The sequence below is a fragment of the Python bivittatus genome, unplaced genomic scaffold (genome assembly GCF_059951505.1).
Source record: "Python bivittatus isolate LINGU-HERP-01145 unplaced genomic scaffold, Pbiv_v1 ctg000310_np1212, whole genome shotgun sequence".
In the NCBI taxonomy this organism is placed as follows: Eukaryota; Metazoa; Chordata; class Lepidosauria; order Squamata; family Pythonidae; genus Python; species Python bivittatus.
This window is the reverse complement of record NW_028277054.1, coordinates 13081260-13098620: the sequence shown is the minus strand read 5'-3', so window position 1 is coordinate 13098620 and position 17361 is coordinate 13081260. Positions and strand designations below refer to the sequence as shown.

Here is a 17361-nt window from a genome sequence, read left to right as displayed (position 1 = left end):
AGCTGAATGTGATTGTGTATGTATGACCTTGACAAAAATGGTTTCTTAAGCTGTGAAGACAGAAATGGCATTCCTCCAGCTGCAGGTTTTTACTGTACGGTTACCCCACTTTACTACAAAAAAGAAAAGAAAAAAAGGGAAGAGAAAAGAAGAGAACAGAAAAAAGAGCACAGCAGAGCAAAGAAAAGCAAAGCAAAGAAAATCCAGAGTGGCTAGCAAATACTTAAAACCAAAATTTTAAAAAGTGGAACAAGCATTTCAGTGCCATTTCCCCCTAAGTACAGTGGAATTTGTTTTTTTAAATGGATAGTTTCCTTTAATCTATAGTTTCAATTAAAAGGTGGCCATGTCTAGTTTTCCTAAGTAGCAGGAGACTATAAGAATTATCTCATATGCTTGTTTCTTAGGGTAAAAAACTATTACATATAGTGCTTCCAGCTAATGTAGCTAATTATTCTAAATATCAATATATCACATCCAAGGTACCTTTACAGCAAAACTGCTGGGCCCAAGTAAAGGTATACAATTTGTATTTCTGATAGGTGAAAACACCCCAAAGTCAAGCTGACAAGCAGAATTCTCTTCTTGTAGTTTGCACAACATGTCCAGTTCTGATCTAAAGCCACTAGCAGGAGTAACAATTTCCAAATCAGCTTCACTGTAGCAACCTATATTGGTTCTAATTACCAGTGTACAAATTCAGCACTTGTTCATTCAAGACTGTCAAGGTTGCATAGTTAAGATATGTGTAAGTTTGTACTACTGTGCATATAATATCAAGTCCTCTTTGCTCAATTTGATCCCTACACAATAGGTAAAGGGTTCTGTGAGCTCTAAATGAAAGAGCATGGTGATTATTTCACACGTCTCAAACCCCTGCACGTCTGCATTAAATATTATAAAAGCAAAGTCACCTTCAAGTCAAGCACTACTTCTGGCGACTTACATATCAGACCCATGCAGTTTTCTTAGGATGACACAAAACTAGTCTGATATGTCAGAATTTTTTTTTAATTCCAAGCATAGCCTTAAAGAAATGTGCTAGGATTCAAAAATCTACTTCAACTATTGATTATGAACTAGAGCAAGCTCAATCAGGTTACTTGTTCTTCCTTTGGCAAGGAGACTACCCACATATTATATCATCCAAAATGATGATGATGATGATGATGATGATGATGTCCCTTCCTAGGAGTGCTGCTGTTCAGGAAACAGAAATCTTTAGCCTTGTTGGCACACAGAACTAATTCCAAGGTCAGTACAGTATTAGAGTTTATCTCTTACCCTCCTGGTCCATGTTTTTCCCTTGAATCGACAAACTCTTGACCCATTTTCATTTTTTCCCATTCTTCTTTTCGGCTTTTTATCTTCCGAGGATTCACATTTCCTCTATTAGGATTATCTTTCTTTTCTTTCTATAAAATAAATAAATAGGAAGCAATAGTAGGTTCTTCCTTTAAGCTGGACATCTGCAAAGAAAGATTATCTGCAATAAAAACTTACATAGTAAGGAAATCTTTCTCTCACTAAGTCTGTCTACACCTATCCAATAGCACACGTATTTAATAGATCTTAGGGATCAGTATCTTATTTGGGGTATATGTTTTGTAAATAGGCACCCACAGAACAGCTAAGGTGATGCACATCTTTATAAAAGAGTTGCAGTAAGATATTCTTCAAAAGTCCAATTAGAGGATATCTTGCCTACTATAAACAGATCCTCAAATGCAAAAAACAAACAAAAAAAAGGGCTAATTTTGCTGTAAGCAAGCTATTGCTATATAATAGTCCCTGATGTCAAACCTGCTAAATCAAACCTTAATTTAATGATACAGAATTTCCACAAACTGATTGCAGAACAGTAGGCTGCTGGCACTAAGTGAGAAGGAAATATTTGGGTAAGGAAGCTTAAAGGGAAGCCAAACCCTTACTGCTGCTAAAGGGATCATGGGGTTAAAAAAAGAAAGAAACTACTTAGAAACTGCAAATTTCACATATACCCTACTTGCCTTTTCACTACAAGTGTTGCTAGAATGAAATTTCTATCATTTTTATTCATCCCCAAATAAAATGCAGTCCAGAACACAGGGAAAAAGCCATCTAGATAAAGCTTTTTTATGAGTATGATTTCACAATTAATTTCAGTTGAAAGATGCACAAAGGTTCCAAATACAAGATGTCTTTTTGCAACATCTATAGCCAGGGGTACGTAACAGGTAACCTAATTCACATTTTCTTCAGAATAGTTAGTTTACAGCCCGATGCCTTGCGTGTTTACTCTGAAGGAAATCCAACTTTGTTCAGTTGCCAGGTAAGTGTGCAAAGAATGATAATATTGGACACTCAACAGCTTTTATAACAAGTATCTTAACAAAAATTGTTCAGGATGGGCAATGTTTTAAGCCCTTCTAATAATTATTGCTGAAAATAATGGCATATTTTCTATTGTTCTGAGTTAGGAAACAGAAAAAAACTCTAAGTCTAGAACAGGGTTATAAAGATAAAAAGCAAAGAAAGGCCTCAAAACTCTTCCTAAATTAAGTGATGTGGCTCCATCTACTCAGGTGCCTTCAGCTCCCCATAAAGTGGTACGTTTAGCCTTTGGCCATCAAAAAAATTGCTTCACTCTGCTTTACATATTATTCTTGTAACCGAAGCAATGGCACTATGGCACAAGCACAAATAATGCATAAAAGAGATTGAGTGAAGTCTTTTCCATTTAAACCAAAAGAACCAATCCACTGGTGTGATTAGTTGTCCATATCCATCATTACCAAGGGTTGCTTGCAATCAGGCAATGGAAATCTCCTACATTTTCCCTCTCTTTGTTTAAAGGTAAACCAAGCAAACTAACGTAAGCAAAATGATGCTACCCATCTCACCCTATGCTTTCGCTTCTCTTTCATTATATCCTTGGTGTCCTGCAGCATTTTCTCCTTCCAAAGATCAAAGAAATATGATGGGTCTGTGTAGAATTTAAGTGCTTCCTTGCCATCATCCCTAGGAGAGAGGATATACATACAGAATGAGATGGTTACTTGTTTACCTGACAACCAAATATGACATGGAGATAATAGAGGCAAACACCACAGTCCCCTAATAAAAAGTTTTCCCTTTAGGATAAAGCCAAAAAAAAAAAAAAAGTGAAAATTTCTAGCCCATTCTGCACCAGTGAGGGAACCTGCTGTGACTTCAACATGCAAAAGGCAACATTTTGATACAGCATGGAGATATATGCTTCTCCTGCAATGTAGGGGCATCTCACCAAAGACAGCTGCCTCCAGCTATCTGTAATTACTTTTTCCTACTCAAAAAGGTTATCAATGGATACGGGTTGAGAAAATATTTATATTCCTTACCTCCACCTCATTTTCAGTTATAACACGCTTGCTACTTTGCAGGCGGACATTTATTTACAAAATGTTTTCCTGCTTTTCATTATAATCATAATCCCAAAATGTGTATGCCAGAATCAAACAGTAAGCAGAGAAACTGGTTTTGCCACCACATTCTACCCTAGAGTTTTATCAGTATCAGGTTTGAGGGTCCAACAATCACACTTCCCAGAGGATTATTATGCATTTAGTTCCAGCAATTCTACCAGCAAATCTATGCATCATAAATGGCAAAAAGTAGGAAAGCAGCATTAAATTATATGCATGTATATAAGCATTATATGCTTGCCTTGCCACAGTGGAAGCTTATACGGTGCTATTAAAGTTTCATTTTCTTATTCCATAACCACAAAGCTACCCCACAAAGTAAACGAACCATTTTCCAACCACTTTCCAATCATTCACCTTGCATATGAAAACAAGGAGAGCTGAATGAAAGTCTGCAGATTACTGTCATATCATCTCCTGCCATAGTTTGGTCTAGTTGTTAAGGCACCCGGCTAGAAAGCAGGAAACAGTGAGTTCTAGTCCCGCCTTAGGCAAGAAAGCCAGCTGGGGGACTTTGGGCCAGTCCCTCTCTCTCAGCCCAACCCACCTCACAGGGCTGTTGTTGTGGGGAAAATAGGAGAAGGAAGCAGCATTAGGTATGTTGGCTACCTTGAGTTATTTATAAAAATAAGAAAGGTGGAATAAAAAAAAAAAAAGAAAAACTAGTCTCTCTTAGGAACTGAAGCCACTTTACAGAGCAAACGTCCACTAACTCAGTAACGGTTCTGGTTCACTACATTGCAATGTCTCTGCAGGGCTTCATACAGCAACCTTTCTCAGACCTACCAGGTGATGTCAAGGACTCAAAGTAAGACTTATATGCTGGTGAAGTATTGCTCACTGCTGTTTCTTACCACCTTCTCAGTAATGTCAGAGAAGGCTACCAGGAGAAAAGTGGAGGAGTGTGATCTTCACGGGAGCCAGTGCAATGAGAAGTAGAGAATCAAATGCCAGCAGGAAATCAAAAGCCATCTGTTATTGGAGAAGCTTCTCACTTTCCAATGGAGGATAGCTCCTTATTTTTAATGTGTCCTTCACTTGGGGGAAAGAGAAGGAAATATGCAACGTTGTCACTGATGGTGAGGGAAGAGGACTGAACCTTCATAATCTGGGCCATGGGGATCTCAGTCTGAAAGTTTATGAGCTGGACATCTCTGCATCAAAAGATGGAGAATGTCAAAACGTGTTGCCAAATTAGAGCAAACACCTAATTGATCTAGCATGTTATTTCTAGCAACATCCACCCAGCTGCCTCTGGAACTCTTCAAGCAGAACATGGTAGAGGTGGTCTTCTCTCATTTATCTCCAATATACTCAGCGTACACTGTTTCTAAGGTCAGAAGCTTCACTAGTTATCAGGATGAATAACAATCAATTTTTACAACTTTTAAAATGTACTATTAAAATTTTACTAAATCTGTGACTTTACCACATGAGGACTAGGATCATGTACAAGGGGATTAGGTCAAGGGATTTTAAACTTTGTAATACAACAGCTGTGATGGAATGGAATTATGAAGGCCAGGCTCAGGGAGATAAACATTTTCTTAGCTCGCCGGAGCGTGGGAGCAACAAGAGGATGAGACTGGCACCTCCCTGAGGAATTCACACCGTTGTGGCTGGCTGGCTTGGGAGCTGGGGTTTCAGTCTGGGAAGATTCTTGCTAGAGGTTGTAGCTAATAAACATAGCTGAACTGAATCTGCACTGTCTCTAGGAGTTCCTTGGGCTAGGCCTGACAACAGCCCTTTAAAGTGATAAATGAATCTGAATTCTACTTCTTGTGAATAAGTATAAATTGATGAAAGGACTGTCAGTGGCAACTGATTTTGACAGAAGGTAGACACATGGGTTTAGCCATTACTCAATGTGCTCCAGATTGTTTTATGTTTGGGCTGCATAAGCCCACTATGGAGTATGTACTATCAAACTGTTCAGGGTTTTGCCCATGCAAGCTGGCTGCAGGCTTGTCCAGGAAAAGCAGGAACACATTTCAATAGCATTTCCCTTTGTCTTTGGAAGCCTAATTAGCTTTTCAAAATTTTGCAAGCCCCCTCAATCCAGTTTGAGAATCCCTTACTAAGGCATTCTGTGGCTGGCTTATTTCTGGTTTAGCATGATATGCAAGTAGAGTCAGTGAATACCAACATTTGAAACTATAGCTTGCTGTAAGGCAATAGAAAACAGGCCCAGGCCAAGAGCATCTTAAAAAAGGAGGGAACACAAGCTATAAATTAGTCAAACAGGCTATTTTGTCTTTGCTAATCTACAAGGCTGACTTTGGGTTGTCCAAAAAACCAGAGTTAAAGAAGGCAGTTCTTTTACATGATAAACAAATACAGGCACCACTGAAGTGATACGTAAGTTTTTTTACACAGTATATAAAATACTATATTTTTCTTTGTCTTAACCACTTTCCAATTACATTAAGTGACTTCAAATTGTAAAATTCTAGTCTTATAGACAAATATTTGTCTCCAAATCCTCTTTTTATAAATGTGTATCGTGACAACTACTGCCACACCCACTTTTCTCCATCATCTTTTCCTTTTTTCCTCAAAAAACCCAAAATATTTAAACCAAATTTAAACAGCAGGCTCTCTTTCAGGCCAGTTGGTGCCATTCCACAATTTTTAGAGAAGGAAGTTTAGAGCAGGTACATGATGTTTCTACTGGATATGTTACCTGTATGAGGACAGAATGTTAAGAGGTGGTGGCGTGTTACAAGTGCTGTATGTTTCAAGGACAGGCACAGGGGCAGAGTCTCTTTCAAACAGCTTTTGGTCCTGAGTTGTGGAGCTCTTGAAGGCTTTCCTGGTGTTAATACCTTGCAAGGACACTATGAAGAAAAAGAAAGAAAAAGAAAGTTGTTTCAAACACAGGTTAATATTTGCCCAATTATTGTTCTTACTGCACTCTGTTCTTATGAGCGCTGAACCTTTTGCCACATCTCCAAGAAAGCTTTTCAAAATAAAACTCTTTTCATAACTCTGATGCTGTGTCAGAAAGGACTGTCAGAAAGGGAACTGTCCAAGAGCCAGCAAAAATGAATACTGGCCAAAGGAGCCAAACTGCTATGGAATCAGTTATTATATTGAAAGCAAAATACCACATAAAGATAATGAATGGCATCTCTCTTTTCTTCTCACAGATTATGGGCAATTCTCACAGTGTTGCCAAATTTTGCCTAGCAGCAATGAGAATGTGGCAACAAATATTATCAAACATGGCTGGGTTCTTGTAACCTTTTTTTTTTAATTAATATTCCCACAGATAATTTCTTGTTGCCTCCTGGATCCTCTGCTATTGTTGTATTTATGAATTTGATGGATTTTATGTGTACACGCTGGTCTCTGACCCTAATTAAAGTCTATCAACAAAAGAATGCTTTAAAAACAAAGCAAAGCATGGAGAATGAGTCCTCTTTAAACAGAGGTGGTTAAAAAAAATCATGGAGAACTAGCATTTGACAATTTAAAAAACATGTATGATTATTTAACCAATCAAACAATAAAACATTTATTGTTTTTAAATTTAAAACATTTTAATTAAAAAAGAAACAACCGTTCAGAAAATTAAGGCTAGGAAGATACCTTTATAGAAATCTAGAGTCTAATAAAGTTCAGATCAATAAGGCGCTTCCCTTCCCACTCTTACCAGCAATCCATTGGATGCAGTTGACTACCTGGACTCACAAAAAGCTACTCTGACAATACCTTGCATGTTTGTTTCTTAATCTCTTCTAAACCTGTGTTCCCTTTCCTTCTCAGAAATGTTGGCAGTTCACCTGCATAGTGAACACAAAAAGCTGAATTCTATGGTTTAATCAGAAGAAAGGGCTGCAGAGAACCTCAAGGCAAGGAGTGCTTCTCTTGAATGAAGTCTGCACATGGTTGCCCTTTCCTCTACACAGAGTAGCAAGCAAAAGACATTCATGCTTCTCATTATTATCAAGTGACTCCTCCCTCCATAACAAAATAAGGCATGATGCCACTTTTATACAAGGATCTCTTGGGCAAGCACAATGAAAAACGTGATGGTCAGCTGAGACTGCTGGGCAATCATCTGGTGACTCAAGGAGATTTTCACATTCACTCCAAAGTCTCAAGAAAGTTTTGACTATTGCTGAAGCTCTTTAGCATAATGTTCTAAAAATGTAACATTATATATACCTTCTTCCTCCTTGGGATCCAACTGAGTAACTTTCACCTGAAGGCGATCAACTCTCTCAGCTAAAGAGCTCACTCGAAAGCCAAATGTGTTTGCTTGTGTAAATATCTCTCCGAATATGTCCTCTGCAGACTTACCTGGAAAAAGAAAAAAGAGGAAGTTAGATTGAAATGCTGGAAAAATTTCCCAGAAAAAAAGCAACAACAAAATCACTTTCATACTATTGCCAAAAAACCCTACATAGATGTGGCCAAGAAGTCACCATGTTGAACTCAACTCAAATTAGTCTTCACCTTAAGCATATGCATAGTTAAATATTTTTACTGCTCTTATTCACAGGATGCAGTTATAGAAAGCAGTACATTTTCTTTCAAAACTAGAACATTAGTAAAAAAAAAAAATTCATACAAACATTTAACATACATACGGTACTTCCTAAGTTAAGCTTATTTACAGTCCCAGACCAATAAAGCATAAAACACAATACTTAAAAGGGCAAGAAAACCAAATCCGAAAGAAATAGCAATGAGCGGGAGGTACCAATTGACTTCTGCAAGCTATAGCTATTGCCATGAATTTAGCAAGAGCATCTTTAAAAATAAAAGGGAGTGATACAGAATTGGTAAGGACTTATTAAGTAGTAAGAAAGACAATCAGGAGGCAGCATCACAGCCTAGCAGTCACTTACAACCAAAAAGCAAGATTCTCACAATCTTAATAATCAGATTTACTGAAAGGGTAAAAGGAAGTTAGGTTACAATAATCTTGGCAGCTGGATATGTTTATTTTCCACCTATTTATTTATTAGAGTGGGGATTCCTTGATTCTCCTCCTAATTGCCCCTTGATGCAGTGGGGAGGTGGCTTCCTGTTTTCCTGGTAAAGAAGAAATGTGCAGATACTACAAACTTGTAATATTTTGAAACCCACCATTCTCTTCCTAAGCTCTAAGAAGGTCATTACACATATTGTGGCTTTTTTTTAGCTTCTAGTATGGTCTGCTGGATAAAGAAAATATAGCTCTATCCCACTGTCTTCTGGAAGCTCTAAAAGACTTACTTCATTACATGATACCCAGAGGAGGTCCTATCTCTCTGCTTTCCTTCACACTGGACACAAAGTCATTTATTACTTGAGGTGGCAGCACCAGAAAACAAAGCAAGGTACTTTCAAGGTTGAAAATAATGTTTCCAATGTTGAATTGGAGATTTAATGTTTCTACTAAATCAAACAAAAGGTCTGAAAAAGAAACTTCATGGTGAGCAAGATATTAAAAATATTTTAAATAAATAATTAAAACAAATTAAAGTCTACAGGCAAACCTATGGAACACCTGAAGTTCCTATGGACTCCTAAGAAGCCCACAGCAGTGTTCAACAATTTTGAAATGCCAAGAAAATGAAGGAAATCATTCAGTATCTATTCAGTTATATCAATCGATTCCTTGTTTTCCCAAAGACAATAGTATAGATCCTAAGTGTGCGGCATTAGGGGAAACAAAGATGGTTTGCAAAGACAGAAAGATATGGTGAGATATAGTGAACAGCATTAGTGTGAGCTCTTTTAGCCATGTTTCCTCCACCCACCCACCCCTGCCTTAACTACTTCACCATACAAAAAAGGCAGTGAGTTAATTTATAGTAACACATTTGCATATTATGTTTATGCATATTGTATATATTGCTGTGAAATTTTGAGTATGATCCTATCTAGAAAGAATACCTAAATGTAGGCTGCAATGTGAAGCACTGTCATACAGTACTTAAAAGGATTTTCTTTCACACTTCATAATACCACATTTGCACTTTACTGTTTCTACAAATGTAATTCTCCTTTGATTAAATGCAACATATGCTATTTTATTTGACCCACAGTTTGTATTCCTATAGACCAGTATTTCTCAACCTTGGCAGTGTTTCTCAACCTTGGCAACTTGAAGACGTGTGGACTTCAGCTCCCAGAATTCCCCAGCCAGCATGCTGGCTGTGGAATTCTGGGAGCTGAAGTCCACACGTCTTCAAGTTGCCAAGGTTGAGAAACACTACTACAGAGTCTCTACACCCAAGAGAATTAGCTGGTCTCTGGGGATCCACAGGTGGAATAACTGTCAACTTCTTGGATAAACCCTTTTATGTTGGAAACCATTGCTCTTTGACCATACTGTCCTAAACTCTGTAACTGCATGAAGTGTCACACATCAAATGAAGTGGTTCCACAATCCACAAAGCTTGCACATTGTACTATGTGTGGGGCAGGGAAAGAGAAAAAGAAACTCAGATGAAATGTGTTACATCTATATAATTTTTTTGGATTAACAGCAGCAAGGATATACAGTATGCACTATTTCCAAAACAATCCAAGAAGAGCAAGTCTTAAAGGTTTGGACTGTCTTCAACCATGCCCAAGTTTTAATAATAAAAATACCATAATCCAGAGAAGCAGCAGATCTGCCTCATTCCCCACCCGTTTCCTCAGAAATGCACATTGATTTCAAGAAAAGGCTCCTTCCACAATTTTCATCCTACAGCAATATCCAGACTGTTCTGCTGATATATTTCAACCTTTTCAAACCTCAAGAGTTTAAGCAGCATTTTATGTACATGTCAAGCTGTCTTGTGTACACATTTGCTTTGCAGGCAGAAATACTGCTGTTCCTCCGAAAAAGGGTGGGGAAAAGAAGAGAAACAAGAAAAGACAACAGATTTTCAGCAGGGGAATAAGCAGCAAGTTCCTATACTACATTAGCCCATTGACTCATCGTAGTCATTATTTGGGACTGCACAGTAGAACAGGTATGGTAAACCTATTTCTCTTTCAAGCTGAACCTAACTAGTGTCTGCATGAGCACATGTATTGAGTGATCTGTAATGGCTCTGCAAGGATTTCTGACTCCCAGTTGTTTAAACAGTAAGACAAAAGATTTCCCACCAACGCAGCCCCTACCCTCAATAAAGAAAGCCTGGAGCAACCAGAAGTAGATTTTATGTAAAAGAATTATTTGCTCTGTTTAATCCTGAATTTTCAAACAGGTTTTGATTTATATTTTGGTTTCTGAGTACAATTTTCTGTGCAGCCAGACATTTGGTTTCTCATTCTAGCTTGTAAGGAACAAGGTGAGCTCCTGATACACACGTGAAGTTAAACAAGGGACTTTCACAGTTTGTTTGTTCAGCTGCTCCTGCTGACAAAAGAGGTGCAGCAGGAGTGACTAAGCAGCATGTACCAGCATGCCTGCATGTTTACAACAAGCCAGAGTAACACAGAAAGGGGTAGGTAGACCTCCGCATTTGAATCATAACCTTAAATGGCAAGATTATATGCTCCACCTCTTTTAGATGATGCCAGGTTTATCCATATGCCAGGTTTATCCATATGTTGTAAGCATGGCTGAGGCAACTTTGGTTCACCTTCTCCTGAACTTTGGGAGACAGCAAGCAACCTGGCACCAGTGATAGTTAAGCTAATAGGCAAGTGGAATGTGAAAAGAAAACAAGTTTATCACCACTTGGAAACAGGAGAATGGCATCTGTATCTGGGTACAAACTAAGCTCCCACACTTATGCATGGAACCTCGGAAGCAATTTATCAAGGTCAGACCAGAGAGGGGTCTGGAGGACAGCAACCAGTGATAAGAACATTAACCTTTAACTGCCGTGCAGTAAGTCACATCTGACTCTGCAACTTAAGGTCCACAAAAGGCTGAGGTGATGTGCAAAGAACGTGCAATGGACAATGCTGGCAAAAGATTAAAAAATAAGCTGTATAGGCCTCTGCTAGAAGACTCCATTGTCTGGACCCTCCACTTGTGCTACATAGCTGTCTTCTCCAACCAAGGCTGAGCTCAGCCATCTCAACTGCAGGCAGGTGTGTATGTTGGTATGAGTGTGAATGTGCGTTGACATTCTTCTTTCACAAACTTTGAAATCAATAATACTTTACTGCTGCTGAATCTCGGTGTCTTATGTTGCTCACTGCATGAGATCAGGCTACATTTCCCAAAACTGGCACTGCTTCTTTACATCAGTAAAATGCAAGGCATTAACCCAGTTGTATGAAAAAGCAAGGATGGTTTCCTTTGCACATCTGATCCTATGAAATTTGTAAATTTAATTCTATGAATTTCCTAATCCTAATTATTAGATTTCTTTTCCTTGCTTGGACTGAAATGGCAAATAAATAAATAGCAAACAAACAGCACAGACATTTTCTTTTCATCTCACATTATGGACATGCAATTTGCCTGGAATTTTCAGCTCTTCTACAAAGACTGGGGCATTTACAACCCAATCTTATGCATGTTTACTCAGAAGTGTTTTGCTTTATTCAACAGGAAATTCATATGCATGTTCACAGGATTACAGTCTTAGCCTTCAAATATGTGAATTTACATAATATCCTTGCATGCATATAGAGAAAACCAGCATAGAAGTCTGTGAGCAAGCTGTACAACCTACAGGAATAAAGGCTTTGAGTTATGCTCCTAGTTTGTAGAAAGCAACCTTCCCCCATCCATCCATCTTCTGATATCTGGACTTCAACTAACTTCCCACCCACGTTAGGGAAGGATGGTATAGCAGCTTGACTTTGTTATAAAGTAGTATGTCCAAAATGCTATTGCAATCAGGTTACATACATGCTTACTCAGGAAATATATAAACTTCTATAGGTATGTAACTTAAAGCAATTCCAACCAGCTATTTAATTTTAATATGCAATCATGAGCCAGTGATTTATCAGCTGCTGAATCCCTTGGGCTAGAATACAGGTAGTCCTCAGGTTACGACGGCAATTAGGACCAGAATTTCTGTTGGCAAGCAATGCGGTCGCGTGACATCACACTTTACAACCACAGTCCTGGTTATCATTGTAACCCCAGGACCACAGGGGTCATTAAGTGGGAAAAGGCGGGAGTCTCAGACAAGGAGCATGAGGGAGGTGCACAGGTGCCACAGGCAAGAGCTACGAAGTGCAGGTAGGCTCCCGGAGGCCATGGGTGGGTGCTGTGGGCGGGTGCTATGGAGTACAAGATTCCTGGGATCTCATACTCTGTAGTGGGTCTCCTCAGGAAAAAAAGCAGTGGAAGCAACTTACAGAAGTGAGTTGTGACCTTCCCTGCTGGCTTCCCCATTGACTATGCTTGTTGGAAGCCAGCAGAGAAGGTTGCAAATGATGATCATGTGACTGCAGGACACTGCAACTGTCGTAAGTGCAAGTTGGTTGTCAAGTGCCCAAATTGTGATCACGTAACCATGGGGGTGCTGCAACGGCCGGAATTTCGAGGATCAGTCATAAGTACCACTTGTTTAACACTACTGTATCTTTGAACAGTCATCAAATGAGTGGTCGCAACCCGAGGACTACCTGTAACTGATGTTTCCTTAGGATGCTCAGCCATCTTTAGAGGCTCTCCTCTAGGTGTCATGCCATGAAATAAGGCAGGGAAACCCCTGCTTGTGAAAAGCTTTGTTGAGGATAGCACACCAGGCACCTGCACCAAAGTGTTATCAGCATCAGGTTAAGACATTCCTCTTCTTCTACAGGAATACAGTTATAAAAACTATAAATATTTTTATAGTTAACATTTGATTTTAAGTGCTCATATTATGCTGAGATTTTGGTTCTGTATGATTTTCATTAAATCATTCCTGTTCTATTTATTAATTCATTTTACTATTTGATTGTTCGCCACGTTTTAAGCAACTGTATAACTGGCTCAGAGAATTCTGGTTATTGGGCAAATTAGAAATATTAATAATCTCCACCACATTTTTGACAGCTTGGACAGAATCACTCTTTAGTTGTTTATTTCAAAGAGTAAATGAAGTATGTTCAGTAAATCATTTTGAAAAATGAAGTCTGCTGGAATAAGGTAACTTTAAGTTGCAAAAAATTGCTGTGACTGATTTCTTTATTACTTCAGCCCATGTTTTACTCAGCTTTTATATAAAGATATTATCCAGCCACAGGTAGTCCCCGGGTTAAGAACACTCGGTTTAAGGATGACTCATAGTTAAGAATGGAGCCTACTGAAGCAAAATTTGAGTTAAATACACAATGATTCGAGTTAAATACACAGTGGTTCAAGTTCATTACACAATACTACTTATACAGTATTATACAATAATACTGTTCCGGCTTACATACAAATTTGACTTAAGGACAGACCTTGGCAACGGAACCTGTTCTTAAACTGGGGATTACCTGTTTCCAACTCATTATTTGTCATCTACAGACATATTCAGCAAGAAAATAAATTAAAAAATGAAGAGTAAACTCAATTGGGGAATTTCAAGTATGCAATGAAGTAAGTTTCAGTTCTAATCATTAAGTTGTTCCATTTATGTTCTGACAAAATTTTGAACACTGGAATCTGAACAAGGCTTAATAGTATGCTCTGGATACAGATAATTTTAAAAACATAACTTGGGCATGTTTTATCTCTGTTTTTTACTCCAGCTATCCTGTGCATCCTTCTCAAAAAACATTACCTGGAAGATCTTTTGATACTGAGAAAGATGGATAAAAAATAAGTCACAAGAAAAACAGGCACTGAGAAAAAACTGGGAGCCCAATAGCTCTTGAGGGCAGTTTGTTATGGTACTTACTCAAGCTGCCCAGCTGTCGAATGATATTTGCCAGGGTGATGTTGGTCACACATTCCAGCTCATTCCGAGCACTGGGCAATGTCTGGCGGCACAGGTGCCTTGGCTCAATATTTCTTGTTACTAAGGGCATGGTGGACCAGCTTCAAACAGGACTCTGAAAGATAAAGAATAATCCCCAAACAGGAAAAAAATTATTTAGCCACAGACCTTAGCAACATTAGAGATACATTAATTTTCCTGCTCACAAACCAACATTACTATAGTGAACACATTTATGTTTGCATTCTGTCATAATCTATATGAGACAAACTTTGAAAATAAACCTGACTTTTAAGGTTGCCATAAAGAAAACAAAGCCTGATAGTTCCAACTCCCACCAACCAAAAAGTCATAAAGCTGCTGTAACCTGCCCCTCATCCATTTATTCAGAACTATATATCTGAATTTTTTCCAATTACTGCTAGATATTTTCAAAAACTATGAAAGACCAACATAAAATATGCACATTGACACAAACATTTCAGCTGGGGGAAGGATTAAAAATTTGTCATGCTAGACAAGCTGGATTCTCGTAAAAAAACAGGAAGTGCTGTTAGCTGACCAGGAAGCTTACTAACAACCGCTTTTTAGCCAGAGGGCACCATTTTTCATAAATTACCTCATGAAGGAAGGTTTTTCTACTAAGACATCTGCATTTAAAAAAAAAGTAATTTTACTGTACAGCAGGCAATGGCCTATCGCTATCAGATAAATACCATGCCTTTTGAAATTATTACACAAACTCTGAAAGGATCTGAAGAACAATCATGTTTGTTTGCCCTCCCCAAAGTTTTTTTTATCAAGGCTTCTGTAATTCAGTTAATATTTAAAGAAAGCATTTATTAATAAATGTTATTAAACAAATCAGTTTGTAGTTGGGAGACACCTAAATCGAATTAAATAAATATTTTACAGCCACTAGGGATAAAAATTTCAAAATACAGAAAGCATGATATGCTTTTGATGTTCATCACCTTTCCACCTACTATAAAACTAACCATCCAATTTTCAGCAATCATAAAGTATTAAAATGCCTGTATGCTCAAGCCATTCATCTTCAAAAGACACTGATATTTCTCTTCAAGAATTTGCACTCTGTTGGAGAACACAGCCATGTGTTTATGAGCTGTCCAACTAGTGAAAATAAAATATACTGCATTTAATTAGCTAATTTTCAAGGAGGAAAAGGGAACCCACCCCTAGGTTAAACAGCAAACAGCTCTGCTAAAGGAGACAGCTGTCTTATGACAAATGCTCTGATCTGCTGTGGGATGGAATGGGGAAAAAAAGCAGGAAGCTGACAGATTGGGGAACATGGCTTCCTGTCACCAACAGCACCAATCCAAGACTCTTTTTCTTTTTTTAAAGTCAGCTGTTTATGCTTGACTTTGAACCACCCTTTTATAGTCTCTGTGGCAGCTGGCAGCTTATCTCTGAGGTCCAGGAGTCATTCCTGAATGCTTTTCTATCGGGGTGTTAAGGGACCGAAGCTGATTTAGCTTTTGCTAATTACCTCCCAAGCCAAAAATCTGAATTTCCAAATTTGACCTACCACTGCAGAGGAGTTCAAGATCTAGAGGGTACTGAACAACATCCAAGGTTTAATGTGTAACACGAAGTTACAGTGGGGAAAAAAACCTAAAGAAATTAACAGCCAGAGCAAAGATCAGTCAGGAAATCTTAAAAGAAATTAATCTACCTCTTACCAGGTCATCTTGCTTGGTATTTTAGAGGTCAATTTGCATGTTAAGCTCATAATCACAACTGTTAGGGACAACTTCTAGTTCTGATTTTGTAATAGATGGATTTAGTTCTTTATTTTAGCACACAAAGTGATCTTTTACTCAATCTTCATGTTAATTCTGCAGTGTAGTTCTTTACTAAACTTTTTAGCTGGGAAACAGGTTAAGTAAGATTTATTTAAAGCCATCCACTATGTTCTTCGCAAGTCTGGCTCTGAACCCTAAGGTTAGCTTCAAATGCATGGGTTTCCCTGCAATGATTAGCTTCAGAGGAGGATTAGCATCCTTCAGATGACACACATCTGGTTTGCTAAATGTCAACTACTGTTACACAATATGCTGCAAATAGGAATATCATGCTGAAGAGATGCACAAAGGCAGTCTGTTAATTCTGATTCTTAGAATCAGCAAAAGAAACCTACGTCACCATTTGAAAAATATAAAAAATTATTAAGTCCCAGAACTATTCACAAAAGTGGCATATGCCCATTCAAAATTCTTGAATCAGTACCAACAGGAGAGAATATAAGTAGCTCAGGGTTGAACTGTGGAGTCCTTGGGTTCTCTGAGCTTGATTGTATTCTTGCAGACATTACATTACTGAGTTAGGTAACATCTTCAGTGCTCTTGAATCAGTTAAAAAACTGAATTCAGAAAATCTTCCTGTTTCACTTTTAGGGATTTTTTTTGTAATATACTTTTATCATGATTTAGAATCCATTGCCAAATATGCTTTATGATTTACTACTTTCTTTTGATTTTGAACACTAACTTAAGTTCTTTCTTAGAGAGATTATTCTTAGTTATACTTATTGAAGGATCAATGAAAATTGAAAAATCACGTATTTTTAAAACCCAAGTATTGTCTAATAGCATTCTTCATTCAAAGATTAGAATTCAAAGCTAATTAAAAAAGATTATGTAAGAATACAAATCTGCACGAACTTTCAACGGTTATGAGAACCCTATGAAACACTATACATGTCAAAGGAAATTCAAATCACAGATCCATAATCACTAATGTACTAGTACCTTCTGAGGAGGGCTGTTCTAAAAGGTTGTTTCTTGAATGGGTAAGGTAAACAACACCTCCCTAGCATTAGTAATCCAGCTCGACTTAAAGCTCCCCTGATGAACTCATTTTAGTAGATATGACTGATGTGCATCATGAGATCCATACATTGCTTCTGGACATAAAAATTAATTCACTCATCAGGAGAGATGAATATACTCATAAACCAACTTGACCCTGTATTCTCTTTATTTAGGATATAAACAATCCCCACATTTTTACATTAAAAGTTTGGTTTAACAAAGCAAGAAAGAACAGTTAAAATGTCTATGGAGAGGAAGACTAACGTAAAA

General features: G+C 37.9%; 1 protein-coding gene across 5 annotated transcripts in view; it reads right to left on the bottom strand.

The window, feature by feature from the left end:
* WASF2 (WASP family member 2) overlaps positions 1-17361 on the bottom strand; it is a 52381-nt gene that overhangs the window by 12882 nt on the left and 22138 nt on the right. For all 5 annotated transcript variants that reach the window (XM_025173996.2, XM_088140149.1, XM_025173994.2 and 2 more), the window contains exons 2-6: positions 14216-14369; positions 7614-7748; positions 6127-6280; positions 2883-3000; positions 1285-1415 (exon numbers count right to left, since the gene is read on the bottom strand). In XM_025173996.2, coding sequence (XP_025029764.1) covers positions 1285-1415; positions 2883-3000; positions 6127-6280; positions 7614-7748; positions 14216-14345 — 668 coding nt within the window. In that variant the 5' untranslated portion in view covers positions 14346-14369. The remainder of the gene's footprint in view (positions 1-1284; positions 1416-2882; positions 3001-6126; positions 6281-7613; positions 7749-14215; positions 14370-17361) is intronic.